The 15139-nt window shown below is 42.1% G+C and overlaps 1 protein-coding gene across 2 annotated transcripts in view; it reads left to right on the plus strand.

Moving 5' to 3' along the window:
- VPS13A (vacuolar protein sorting 13 homolog A) overlaps positions 1–15139 on the plus strand; it is a 4910496-nt gene that overhangs the window by 3443490 nt on the left and 1451867 nt on the right. For both annotated transcript variants that reach the window (XM_044060868.1, XM_044060869.1), the window contains exon 45: positions 11675–11835. In XM_044060868.1, coding sequence (XP_043916803.1) covers positions 11675–11835 — 161 coding nt within the window. The remainder of the gene's footprint in view (positions 1–11674; positions 11836–15139) is intronic.

The following is a 15139-nucleotide window of genomic DNA, read 5'->3' on the forward strand; positions in this document are numbered from 1 at the left end:
CACAAGCCTTTAGCCATTCCCCCTGTGTTAGACATTATGGATTATGTTTTTTCGGAGTCAAGCCTGACCCCTGACTCTTTACTTCTGGTATTACAGAGTCCCTGCCTGTCATGAATTTTTATTTAGAAACCCTGCTGCTGATCCTGAAACTATTTCACAGGGTCCAAAGGGAGTTAAGGCCTCAACAGCAAAAAACCCTACCCCCTCCGACAGAGATTCAAGGGCGCTGGACAGATGGGGAAAAAAGGTTTATACATCTGCAACCTTGGCAGTTAGGGCCTTAAACTGTCAATTTCATATGCTTAAGTACCAACAACATGTTATGGGATTGCTGAAACAGAAAATGATGTTGATTTCAGAATGTGCAGAAAATAAGGAATTGCAGGAATTATTGCATGCAGCTGAACAAGTTGGAAGGCATACTTTGCAATGTGGTTTTGATTTTTTAGAGGTCTCCTGCAGGGCCACAGTTACTGGATCTGTGATTAGGAGGCATGCCTGGTTAATGGAACAAAATTTGCCTGATCATGTTAAAGCTGAATTTCTAGATGCACCTTTACAGCATGATTTTCTGTTTAGTATTAAGGCAGAAGAGGTTTTAAAGAAAATGGAAGACAAAGCTAAGTCTCTGCAAACTGTTAAAGATTTCTTACAAGTGCAGCCACCTAGATTCAGTAGACACTGGCTTACAAAAAACTGGCCCTTTCCTGTGTCAGACAGAGCTCAAAGGGGCAAATCCAGACGCCCTAAGGATGTTCTTCATTCCACATTGCTGCAGTCCTAACTATTGGGTAGTCCGCTGTCCAGTCGGCCCGAATACCAAAGTATATGGCTGACGTCGGTCAGGGCGCATTAGACTGACGTCAGTACGTCAGGGTACTAATGCGCATGACCGACGTCATATCCTCAGTCTTTTTTGCCGCATGGTCCGATGCAGAAGCAATTTTGCGAGTGCAGGTTGGCGTTCTGAAAGTTTCTGAAGTCAGAGTTTCAGACCGAATCAAAGTTGGCTAAGTACCCCGTTGGGGAATATTTTGGTTTTTGTTGCCTCAGTATTTAAGCGGATGTCAGAAAAAGTGAATAACTGTATTTCTTGTGGGAAACAGATACCTCATAGGGATTACCGTACTTTGTGTATACCTTGTTTAGGGCCTGAGCACGACGTTGTTGGATGCCGCTCTTGTGCTCGATTTAACAAACGCACTATTAAGGGAAGGTTAGACTGTGCCAGGTTAGTTTTTGGGAAGCGTTGTAATTATAAAATGCCGTCGGAGGCTCCGGCCTGCTTCGCCAAAAGCGCAAGGACAAAGTAGCAAAGCCTAGAGTGGAAGAACCGACAGTCCCAGACGTCGGATCTTTAGAAGGCTCAGTGGAGCCGGAGGTTTTGCCAGGTGTTTCTTTGGAGTCTCAGGGAGAGACTTTACTGTTACAGGATGTATCCTCGCAGGAAGTAGGCCAGGCTGAGGGGCTTCTCAGGTGGCTGTTCTTCCCTCTCTTCCTAAGGTGGTTAGAGCCTCCCCTTCTGTCTCCAAGGCTTCTTTGAGAGGCAGGCCAAGTTTAACTTCAGTGGGGTTTCTCCTAGTGCTTCAGGGTCTTTGCCTAAGAAACATATGCTTAAAATGGCAGAGGATTTGATTACTATGATTAGAGGTTCTATGCCCCTCCTGATAAGAGGCCTAGGGTGGAACCTGAGTTTGAGAGTTTTGAGCAATGTTCGAGGCTTCTGAGTCTTGACTGAAGACTTGCAGGAGTATCCTCCTTATTCTGATTCTGATGTGGATGATTCTACTCCTTCAGCTTCTCCTCCTGAGGATTTTTCATTTTCAGAGACTCTGCATTCCATGAGGGAGCATTTTAAATGGGAAGGTCAAGATTTCTCTGATTCCAGGAAGAGGCTTAGGAATTCTTGTTTCTACCCTAGCATAGGCCTTTAGCTATACCTCCTGTTCTGAATGCGGCGGAAGATGTTTTCGCAGTGGCTTCCCTCCTTCCTGATTCTTTTCCTCCTGCCCCAGTTAAACCGGATAGGTACTATAGGGTGCCTGAAGCTCATAAGTATCTTTTAAGAGTCCTAGGGCAGACCCGAAACTGTCTCTCAGGGGCCTAAAGGTGTGAAGGCCTCTGTTGTTAAAAATCCTGTTCCTCCTGATAAAGAGGCAAGGGCTTTGGATAGATGGGGAAAGAAAGTGTATACTTCTTCCACTTTAGCCATGAGGGCGTTGAATTGTCAGTTTCACATGTTAAAATATCAGAATTATCTCCTTTCACAATTGAAATCTAAGGTGGATGCTCTGGCAGAAGGTATTGAGTGTAAAGAGTTGCAGGATTTAGTTCATGTGTCTGAACAGGTGGGTAAACATTCCTTGCAATGTGGTTTTGATGCTGTGCAGGCCTCCTCGAGGGTGGCTGCCACTGGTTCTGTTCTTCGTGGGCATGCCTGGTTGAGAGATCAGAATTTAGCTGAGCATGTTAAAACAAGGATTTTAGATGCTCCTTTGCAGTCTGATGTGTTGTTTGGTTCGCCTGTGGAAGCAGTCTTAAAGAAAATGGAGGACAAGGCTAAGTCTATGCAAACTGTTAAGGATTTTTGCAGGTGCAGCCTCCGAAGTTTAGTAGAAATTGGCCTACTAAGGGATGGACTTATCCTGCTTATGATTCCCAGTCTAGGGGTAGGTCTAGACGTGGTAGGGGCAGAGCTCAAGGTTCTTTTAGGCCTAGGACAGGGAGTTCCCCTGCTCAGACTTCTGGTGAGGGCAGGGGTCAGTCCTTTCGTAAGCAGACCCAATGACCTGCCTTTTCAGCTGCCAGTACATTCTCGCCTGGCAGCACCTTTGGGAGGAAGACTGTCTCTTTTCAAAGAAAATTGGGATTTAATTACCCAAGACAGATGGGTTCTGGATATCATTCACCACGGTTACAGGTTTTATTTCCATACCATGCCTCCTTTCAAAGGCATGCCAGACATTCCTCTTCTACAAAGACAAGAGGCTCACAAGCAAATTTCTCTGTTGCTCCACATAGGGGCCATTCAGCCAGTTCCTGTGCCAGAAAGGGGCCTAGGATTTTATTCTCGCCTGTTCCTAGTACCGAAGAAGGGGAACACGTGGAGGCCAATTTTGGATTTATCTATCCTCAACACTTATCTGGACATTCCCAAGTTCAAAATGTTGACGTTACAACAGCTTTTACCTCTGCTGGGCAAGGATCACTGGATGGTAACTTTAGATCTCAAGGAAGCTTACCTTCATGTGCCTATAAGACTAAGTTGCAGGAAGTATCTGCGTTTGAGCTGGAAATTCTCATTATCAGTTCTCTGCATTGCCCTTTGGCTTATCCACTGCCCAGAGTATTCACAAAGGTTCTGGCTCAGTGATAGCTTACTTCAGGCTAAAAGGAATTCAAATCTATCCTTACTTGGACGACTGCCTGATTCTAGCTCAAGAAAAGGAAGACCTTCTACAGCATTTGGATTATGTCATAGCAGTGCTAAGATGCCTAGGGTATTCTGTGAACGAAATAAAGTCCAGTCTAGTACCCTCTCAAGACATGTGCTTTCTGGGTGTGAGACTGAATACAGCAGCCCAGATGGCCTTTTAACCCCGGACAAACAAAAGAATCTTTCCAGTTACTTCCATCAACTATCTCTTCAGTCCGGGCTGACTGCAAGGACAGTCCTTCAAGCCTTAGGGTTCATGGCATCTTGTATTCTGGTGCTTCCCAATGCCAAACTGCATATGAGGAAGCTGCAATGGTATCTCAAAAATGTATGGACACAGCACTGCCAGGATTTGGACACTGTCATTCAAATAATACCTTGCATTCAAAAGGAATTTTTGTGGTGGGCTCAGGAATGTCACCTAAACAAGGGACTCTCTGTGACCCGGCCAGAGGCGAGTCAGATTCTAACGACAGATGCCTCAGACATTGCTTGGGAGCTCATCTAAATGGAAAGTGGATACAAGACAAGTGGCCTGCCAGACTACAGCATCTACATATCAACATGAAAGAGATGTTAGCAGTCCAGTTTGCATTAATGGCTTTTAAGGAGTTACTTCTTCCAGGGCAGGTGTTGATTCTAACAGACAACACAACTGTCATGTGGTACATCAACAAACAAGGGCGAACACATTCTTACCCATTGTGCAGGCAAGCAATGATTTTATGGGAGACTGCGCTCAGCTTGCAACTAACTCTTCAGGCAAGGTTTCTGCCGAGCACAGAACTCCTTAGCAGATGTGTTAAGCAGACAAATCATGGATCCCCACAGTGGAAACTGGATCTTCATGTATTTCAAAATTGACAGTGTCATGGGGAACTCCAGACATAGATCTGTTCGCTTCTCCACTAAACCACCAGCTGCCAAAGTTTTGCACAAAGAGGTTTCATCACACAGCTTGGAAAGTGGATGCTCTTTCTTTCAGTTGGAAAAATCTTCATGTGTATGCTTTCCCACCTCTGCCTCTTCTCCCAAAGGTGCTTCTAAAGGTCAGACAAGACAAGCCAAGGATGATTTTAATAGCTCCAGATTGGCCTCGCAGCACTGGTACCCATTACTGAGGAGTCTGGTAAGGAAGCCTCCATGGCCTTTACCCTTGATTCCACACCTGTTGTCTCAGAGGGACGGTCACCTGTTCAATGTCAAGCTTCAATCTCTTCATCTAACAGCCTGGCATATTCTGTTTTGAAAGACAGCAGGTCTCAACTTCCTCAACAAGTTTTAAATGTGATTATGGAAGCCAGAAGACCTAGTACAAGGAAAGTGTATGCAGAAAAATGGAAGAGATTTTATTTTGGAGTGCAGCAAACAATTTGGAGATTTCTGAGCCTAATTTGAGTGTGGCTCTTCGATATCTTACTGAGTTATTGGACAAAGGTTTGTCTTTCTCTTCCATTAAGATTCATGCTGCAGCAATTTCAGCTCACTATGATTGTGACCCACCATTGTTTTCGCATCCTTTGTTCAAGCAATTTCTTAGAGGGGCAAGAATATAAGACCCCCACGTAGAGCTCCTACTCCTGCTTGGGATCTCAATTTTGTGTTGGAGAAACTTACTCTACAACCTTTTGAGCCTGCGGCTACTGCTGAATTGAAATATTTGTCATGGAAGACTGCTTTTTTGTTGGCCATTACTTCTGCAAGAAGGGTTTCTGAGTTGCAGGCCCTTATGGCGGTAGAGCCTTTTTTGATTTTTCATAAGGATAGGGTATCTTTACGTACTAATCCTACCTTTATGCCTAAGGTGGTTTCTAGTGTGGCTTTAAACCAAACTATTCATTTGCCTACTTTTTATGCAGATCCCCAAAATAAAGGGGAAAAGATTTTGCACACTTTAGATGTACACAGGCAATTGCGTTATTATTTGAGCAGGACTAAGGATTTTAGGCAGTCTCAGCAGTTGTTTGTTTCTTTTGCTTTGGGTTCGCAGGGCAAGCCTGTGTCAAAACAATCTATTTCTAGGTGGATTGGGTTTTGCATTGCATTTTGTTATTCCCATCATGGTAAGGAGATTCCAGCTGGAATTAGGCCTCATTCCACTAGGGCTACTGCCACTTCTACAGCATTTCTAAGGGAGGTGGCCACTAAGGATATTTTGGAGGCAGCTACTTGGAGTTCAGTGCATACTTTCTCTAAGCATTATCACCTTCCTCTCTACTCTAAGTCTAGGGCTGGTTTTGCCACAGCTATTTTGCAAGGCATGTTGTCAGTTCCTGCTTCCTTATGATTTGCCAGCCTCCCTTACCTCTGCTTTGGGATTCTACCCAATAGTTAGGACTGCAGCAATGTGGAATGAAGAACATAGTACAGTTTTGTACCTACCATAAATGTAGATGTTCGAGGATCCACATTGCTGCAGTCCAATTTACCCTCCCTCCTTCCCTCTGTGTTTAAGGGTGGTTGTGTAGGTGAGGTTATATTCTGGTAATTTTGTATATATTGTACATATTTTTGGTGCAGGTATGTTTGGAATTTTGGTTTTGGCCTTAGCTTTTCAGGGTCTTCTGACATCTGGGGCAAGAAAAGACTGAGGATATGATCGCCGGTCATGCGCATTAGTACCCTGACGTACTGGCGTCAGTCTAATGCGCCCTGACCGACGTCAGCCATATACTTTGGTATTCGGGCCGACTGGACAGCGGACTACCCAATAGTTAGGACTGCAGCAATGTGGATCCTCTAACATCTACATTTATGGTAGGTACAAAACTGTACTTTTCCAGGTACCAGGCACAAGACTCATACAGGTCAAAGCGATGGGGCGCATCCACCTCCAAATCTGGGGGAGATAAAGCGCAAATTTACAGAAAGCAATCCCAATGACTTCCCTCTGCCTACACCAAGCACTTATCTGTTGGCAGCACCCATAGGGGAAAAATTTGCACTTTTTGTACAAAATTGGCAATTAACCCAGGACAAGTGGGTACTGAACATCATATCACTGGGATACAGATTCCATTACCACACACTGCCAATGACAAATGGTTGGCCAGACCTGGCAAAAAAACAATGGGCAGAGGCACAGAAACAGGTTACGTCCCTAATGGATATGGGGGCCATTCAGACAGTACCAGAACAGGAAAAAGGAGTGTTCTTGGTACCCTGGCGGCCAGTACTGGATTTATCGATTTTGAACACATACCTGGACATTCCAAAATTCAAAATGCTCACCTTGCGACAGCTTCTGCCCATGCTGGGCAAGAATGCTTGGCTGGCGACTTTAGACTTAAAAGAGGCATACCTGCATGTCCCAATAAGACAGTTGTGCAGAAGGTACCTCAGATTCAAGGCTGGCTTAATGCATTACCAATTCTCTGCACTGCCCTTTGGCTTATCTACTGTGCCCAGGGTCTTTACAAAGTGCCTGGGACCAGTAATTGCATTTTGCAGACGAAGAAGTATTCAAATATATCCTTACTTGGATGACTGTCTCATTCAAGCAGAGAACAAAGACACTCTTCTACGACACCTGGGGTTTGTGAAAAGGCTTCTAGCATGCCTAGGGTGCACAACAAATGAGAAGAAATCACAACTGGTACCCTCTCAAAAGAGAACATTCCTGGTGCAAGCTTGCATACCGCTGCCCAGATGGCTTACCTCACACCAGACAAACAAAGGCAACTGACTACTTACTTCAAACTGATGGCAACAAAAACCCAATCTTCTGCAAGACAAATTCTGCAGGCTCTGGGCTTCATGGCATCCTGCATCCTACTAGTTCCATATGCTAGACTGCATATGAGTAAACTGCAATGGTACCTAAAACGTTTATGGAGTCAACATTCACACAGTCTAGAAACAATGATTCTTCTCATCCCCTGCCTGCAACAGGAGTTTCTGTGGTGGGCAAAGACCTGTCACCAAAATATGGGACGGCCCTTCACTCTACCCCTGCCAGCCAAACATTAACAGACGCATCAGATTATGCCTGGGGCGGCTCACATGGCAGGAAGATGCATTCAGGGCATATGGGCACCAAATCAAATGCATCTACATATCAACAGAAAGAGATGCTATTTGTTCAAAATGCCCTAACAGCCTTCAAGGACTTGCTTCATCCAGGACAACTACTGGTAAAGACGGACAACACCACAGTCATGTGGTATATAAACAAGGGGGTGCACACTCATGTCCCATTTACAGATTAGCCATGGCACTGTGAGACACAGCTTTCACCTACCAAATAAATCTTCAAGCTCAATTCCTGCCAGGAAAACAGAACACTCTGGCAGACGATTTAAGCAGAAACCTTATGGATCCTCACAAGTGGAAACTAAATCCACAAGTATTCAGCATGATAACAGAGAAATGGCAGAGCCCAGACATAGATATCTCTGCCTCTCCTCAAAATTATCAATTGAAAAGATTCTGGACAAGGACTTATCACAGACAAGCATGGAAAGTGGATGCCCTATCCTTCAGTTGGAAAAACCTGTCCATTTACGCATTCCCTCCTCTGCCTCTTCTACCCAAGGTCCTCCTAAAAGTCAGGCAAGAGAAGCCAAAGATGATATTAATTGCCCCGGACTGGCCCCGCCAATACTGGTACCCAATCCTAAGGAAAGGAACTTGTCTCAATACCCAGTTTGGGCCTTGCCTCAAAGACCACAACTACTGTCCCAGCAAAACAGTCAGATCTTGCACAATCAACTACAGACTCTGAACCTTGGCAGCATGGCTAATCTTGTCATCATACGATCGACACCTCTCAGTAAAGCTGTGATGGATGTCATTTTGGAAGCCGGAAGGCCTAGTACTAGAAAATCTTATGTTGACAAATGGAAGATATTCTGTACTTGGAATCAAGCACAAGGAACTGATACAGCAGAACCACATATTCCTCAGATATTACAATACTTAACTGAGATGCTTGACAAAGGCCTATCTTTCTCATCAATCAAAATCCATGCCTCTGCCATTTCGGCTCATTACAATACAGAGCCACCAATCTTTTCTCATCCTTTACTAAAGCAGTATCTTAGAGAAGCCAAAAACCTAACGCCTCCTAGAAGATCACCATTACCTGCATGGGACCTCAGTTATGTGTTGAAAAAGCTCACCCTGCCTCCATTTGAACCAGCTGCTACCGCTGATATAAAGTTCTCGTCATGGAAAACAGCTCTGCTACTAGCAATTACTTAAGCAAGAAGAGTGTCAGAGCTACAGGCCCTCGTGGCTGTAGAGCCCTTTATCATATTTTACCCAAACAGGGTGTCTCTGAGGACAAATCCTACTTTTATGCCTAAGGTGGTTTCCAGTGGGGCTCTTAACCAAACAATTCATCTGCCAACTTTTTATCCAAATCCACAGAACAAAGGGGAGATAATTCTGCATTCCTTGGACGTTCAGACAGTTAAGATTCTACTTGAGCAGGACAAAAGCTGAGCAATTACTAGTGTCATATGCTGCAGGATCAGAAGGAAAGGCTATCTAAAAGCAGACAATTTCAAAGTGGATAAGCCACTGCGTCCGTTTCTGCTACTTGCACCATGGTAAACCTGTGCCCAAGGGCATTAGGTCTCATTCCACCAGAGTTGCAGCTACTTCAGCAGCCTTTCTTAGAGGAGTACCAACCAAAGATATTCTAGAGGCTTCTACTTGGAGTTCTGTTCACACTTTACAAATTATTACCATTTACCTCTCTACTCTATGTCCAGGGCAGGCTTTGCCACTGCAGTGCTGCAGGGCCTTATAGCCGCACCTAATGCTGTTTACCTCCAGCCTCCCAACCATAGCTTTGGGATTCTACCCAAATGTAATGACTGCAACAGTGAAACACGAAGAACATAGTACAGTTGGGTACACTTACCGTAAATGTAGATGTTCGAGTGTATTCAGTGTTGCAGTCCAGGTTACCCCCCGCCATCCCCTCCCCCTGTCATTCTACAGGTTATCTTTCCTTCTCTATCTTCTACAACCTATGTGGTGTATTTGCTTGTAGATGAAGGTAAAGTTTATATTGATGCCTGTATATAAATATATATATATATATATATATATATATATATATATATAATATTGCTATCTTTTTGGGGGCACCTGACATCGGGGGCAAGAAAAACTAAAGAAAATGGCGTCGGCTGCATGTTTTATACCCCTGATGACCTGACGTCATGGAAGAGGAGACAGCAACTGATGCAGGGCCCAAGAGTTTGGAATTCAGGCCGACTGAGGGCAACCTGCCAGCAGATTACCCAAATGTAGTGACTGCACAGTGAATACACTCAAACATCTACATTTATGGTAAGTGTACACAACTGTACTTTATTGTAATATCAGAGTTGAGGTTTGGGGTACTTCCTACCTTCCTGGAAAGAGCTAAGTGGTAATACCAGAGCAGGGCAATAATCCCTCAGGCCTAGGTTCTCATAGACCTATATCTATTTGCAACCATGATTTTAAAGTATTTGCAGCAATATTGGCAAGTAAAACTTTGGCAAAAATAATATGCTAGGTCCAGTGTAGGTTTGTGTTTGATAACATCATAAAAGACACTAATGATAGAGAGTGATACTACAGTTAATTATTCACTTATGCTTTTAAGCATAAACATGGAATAGGCAAGCAATAGTGTAAGCTGGACCTCTGTATGGCAGATATTATATACTTTTGAGGTTCCACAGAGTTGAACTACATTAATACAAAAAAGTCTACAAGGGTTTGCAAGCCAAGTTGAAAGTGAGTGGTAGCTTGTCAGACACACTAAACATAAGGAGGGGAAATGGATAGGATTGCCCCCTTTCCCCTTTGTGATTTGTACTATTATTTGATGCCCCTAGCTAGATAGATCTGTTATCAAACACAGAGGGATACCAGTGGAGTGGTCTGCAAGAAAATATAGCTTTATTTGTTACTGGCATTATGCTGTAACAGGTTTTCAACATGATACATGCTTACAGTCAAATGGCATGTTATTAAATAAATGAAACAAAAGCAATAGTGATGAATTATACTCCAACACACAATTTGGTGCAAATATTCCCTTTCCTGTGGGGGCATAGCAAGGAGAAATATCAAAATGAGATGTGAGGTATGGTGCAAAAAATAATCATCAGCCTTAGAAATCACATGATGCTATTTATGAATAAGGAGAGCAACATTCAATCTATGAAAATGTATGTCGTTTATATTGATCACTGCTGCAATAGCCTTAGCTGTATAGGTTATATTCTACCAAAGCTATAACAGCCGGACAGCTTGCATAGCTTTAGGGCACCTTCCTCATGCCCAAACTGTCAAGCAGTTTGAAATGAGCTGACTAAAAATACACGTTTGTGCGTGAAGCCCTTCATAGATTTACTGCCATTGAAGTGTACGCTCCTGAGGCTTTTGAGGATCGATGGTCAGCTTGTGCTTTCCTTTTCTGGGTAGATAAGTTCCCTTTGGGGGGAAATATTTTCTTATATTTACTGATGTTGTGTTACTTCTAGGGCGACCGCAGTGGTACAGCGGTTAGCGTTGCCACCTCACAGCAAGAGGTTCTCTGGTTTGATCCTCAGCTGGGCTGCCTTCTGTGCGGAATTTGCATGTCCTCCTTGTGGTTGCGTGGGTTTCCTCCCACATCCCAAAGACATGCTGTAGGTGGATTGGACACTCTAAATTGGCCCTAGGCATGAGTGCGTGCATGTGTGTGCCTTCTCTGGAAGGTTGGGTGCCGAGCTGACAACTCGGCACTGTAAAACTCCACTGCCAATCATGAGCAGACAGGTGATCCGCTGTGGCGATCCCTAACTGGAAAAAGCCGAAAGAAGAAGAAGAGTTGATGTTTGGTCAAAAGCAGAGCTATTGGAGACTATCCATTTTGCTGAAGCATAGCTCTAGATTTTCTATTTAGTTTATCTTTTTTCCAGTATGTTTGTATAGTTTAGTCATTTAATTTGTATTTATTGTACATTGTCATGATTTTTATCCCTACTTGGGTTTTGAAAGTTTTTTGGCCAGCACAAAAATGTCGAGGTAAATTTTAGATTGTCATTTTTTTGTACCTGCACCGTGATTTCTAAAGTATTTTGCAAGAAAAATATTGAATCTAGTTATTCGTAAAGTTTTATTCCTGATTTAAGTTATTTCTTTTCATTTTTCAAGGTTAACATTACTAAAAATACATGCAGCACTAATTTGAAGTTTTTTATTCTGCTCTAGTCTTTCCTGCTAATAATGTACCTTTTTTATGCTCAGCACCTCATGACCATTCCACTGCTGACAAGATTCCGCTCACAAAACTGGGTCATTACTTGTACAGTGTTGTACACAAGGATTCAGGAGTGAAAAGAGCCATTGTTTGCCAGACTGAAACACTGGAGGGAAGTAAGGTGGCTACACTGCGGTCTCCTTTGCAGGTACTGTATGTCTTAACTGAGGATCTTAAACCATGTCACAAAGTGAAACAAAGAGCCAGGAGTTTACCTTTTGAAAAGATCTTAATCCTTCTGAATAAGACTGCATTTGACCTGAAGGACTTGTTTACATAGAAGTACATGCTAAGCAAGTGTTTTGATTATTAAGCTAAAGTGTTTTTGTTTTTCAACTTAGTTTTCAGAGTTGTAACTATATTGAACTGATAAAAACAGGTAATGCACTTGATCTTAGCCAGAATTAAATTTTTATCTTTTGTTTACTGTTCTGACCCTACGGAACAAAAGCCAAGACATTGTTTTATTATACCTCCCCAAATGAGTCTCAGTATAGGTTAAGACTTTTGTTAGAAGACTTTAATAGTGATACCTTGTGGACATGCCTTTCTCTTCTGTGGGGGGAAAAAATAATGTTAAATTCACATCTTAACCCATTTAAATTGGAGAGCATGCCAGATTCATACTTTAAGCAGTTCACGTTGAGAGTAAACACTGCAGCATTAAATATAATGTTTGAAAAGCAGGGCTAGTCGTGCTGTGTGGTATACTTAATCTGCATCCTTATTAAAAAAAATCTAAAACCAAACCCACTTTACTTGAAAAATGCCTTGTAATGTAGGGGCATATACTGTCAAAGCTTGCTAGCATTTGGGGATTAAGGGAGCTTCAAGCCCCTGATAGTAACATATTGATTGGCATAGACTACATGCCAATGTTTATTCAAGTAAAGTCAAGCATGTGAATTGCTGAAGATATCAAGAAATGTAACATGCATTCTGACAGTTGCAGTTCTACGTAGACATTGATACTCAGAATAGAGTTAAGGAAGTAGGTTTAGGAAAACGGTGACAAGCCCATTTTCAGAAATGATCTTAGGAGATAGGCTACCAGTATAAACTGATAAGCCACTACTTTGTGTGCCTGCTGATTATCAGACATTTCCCTGTCTTGAACCCGTTTTTTTCCTCCATACTGGGTGCCTCCAGCACAAAGGTTAGAGCTGATCAGTGGAGCTGTCATCTGGGCAGCTAAGGAGATGATTTTGCTGTCACTAGCATTCTGGCAATGAGTGCCTTTCTTTGGGGTCCATAACCCTGTCCTTCGTAAATCATGTGAGCACCTACAACTTCCCTGTGCATAGGTCTACTTTCTGCCCAAATGCTAATAATAGCAGCTTTCATCATATTAGGGTTAACATGCCCACATTGTGGTCTTAGCTGTTTTGATGCCACACAAGCTGCCACTTGCATGTTGGCAGTTATCCAGTCGGAAGCTATCACTCTCTCTCTTCCTCCATGGTGGGCACCCCAGCAGTAACCACTCACATCTTTCCCTGTGCGACTATTTAGGTGCTCAAGTTGCTATTCATACTGAGGCATAGTTTTGTCATTTGGTTCACAGTGAAGCCTTTATCTCTGCACATTTAAGAGCCAAGTTCAGTCTGGAATTTAATTTTTTTTTCTTTCCGTGAAAACTAGACAAAACTTTACTCATAGTTGTGTTAACGTCTCACTGTAGGAAGTAAAATGTCTGAAATTAAAATTAAATTGTAAGTTCAGTACTAAACATGACCATATGCTCAGAGTACCGCAAGCGTAATTGCTTTATTAGTACAGATCATTTCATAACAAAGTAGTTACCCTGAAGCTGTAAAAGAAGACGTTAATGAAAAACATAACCCAAACATTGAAGCAGTGTTATATCATTAGCATGCTTTCTCATTTCCCTACTACTTCAACGGTAACTGGCTGTGGCTATCCAGTCCTTCACCTTTTGAGGAAAGCATTGTCATTGTTTGCTCAAAGTAACCACTGTCATTTCTTAGCCTTTGCTTTTCTAGTCATTTCACTATAAACCACCATGGGATCACCCCCTCCAGTCTTCAGAGGTGTATGTCTTTCCTGGAACATAAAAAAAGTTACATAAAAAGATAACATTTGGCAGGACACAAGATAAATCTTTGGGCAGTGTTGAGCAACATACAGTGCCCACAGTAATAATCCATTGTTTTTGCTTTTAAGGTCATTGAAGACAGGTATGACATATAAATGAACTGGCAGGAGACCAGATAAAAATATTTTAGACATCAAAGTCCGCAATCAGAAAATGGTTGTACTGTGGGTGGACAGTATTGTTGATGTGATTGCAATTGTTATAGTAGAATGATTGCCTCTATGGCTTTTTGTATGTGTTGGGGGTAATGATATCAGGTTGAGAGAGCGAATATAAAATGAGAATAAGGCAGAGATTATGTATTGTTACTACTGTGCAAGAAACCCAGAATTTTCAGGCAGAGGGTATGTAGCAAGAGTAAGAGAGAAACTAAATGAAAGAAAAATAGTTATAAAAGAAAATGTGTTAAAAGCTACAGGTAATTTCAAATCTTTAATATGACAGATCAGGGCAAAACATTATCTAAATGAGGAAACATTGGGATACTTGGAAATAGAAATGAGATAAGATAAAGAACAAAAAAAACAGATTTTTGAAATTTATAAAACAAAAGAAACATGGATATGAGAGAGAAAAATAGAAATGATATGGTGCAGTATTTATGCAAAGAAGAAAGCCGGGCTAATGACTGAAGAATGCAGCTGCAAAGGTATTTGAAGAGAAGTAGAGACAAAGACAGTAGTATGATACAAGTTCTCAGTACAAAAATAAGACCAGAATGGAGGAATGTAAAAATGATTAGCAAGGTAGAAATTAAACAGACATTTATTTGGCATATTATTCTTTGCAACTATCATCAGTCGTTAAACCTTCCATTAAACCTCACTCCTCCTCATGAACAGGCAGGAATTCAACAATTTATGTAACACGACTGATGATAGTTGCAAAGAATAATATGTGATATATAGTGTATGTAAATGGAAAAATGTTACTATGGATTGTTTTGTATTAATATATGTTTGCCTGTGTCTTGAGACATTTCAGTAATAGACCATTTGCAAAGTTAATCATTTAATCTGGAAACTCTGATGCAGGCAGCATCACACCATTATTGGCCAACAAGTTCCTACATGGAAAAGCAACAAATAGAGCAGGATACATATGAACAGTATACACCACTGGTTGATGTTCTCCAGCCTTCTGTAGGAGGGTCATGTGAAAATTCGGTTAGAATTGGACAATAAGTGAAAGAGCAGGAAACACTGGAAACTGTCACACCAGTAATAATGCAACATAATTGGCCAATTAGGTCCCAGATGGAGGAGAACAGATGCAGGATGCATCTGAAGAAGAAATGTTAAAGGAGATGATCTGGAATATTCTGTAGAATACTCGC

This window comes from Protopterus annectens, chromosome 2.part0 (genome assembly GCF_019279795.1).
Source record: "Protopterus annectens isolate FY-2018-M chromosome 2.part0, PAN1.0, whole genome shotgun sequence".
Taxonomy (NCBI): Eukaryota; Metazoa; Chordata; order Ceratodontiformes; family Protopteridae; genus Protopterus; species Protopterus annectens.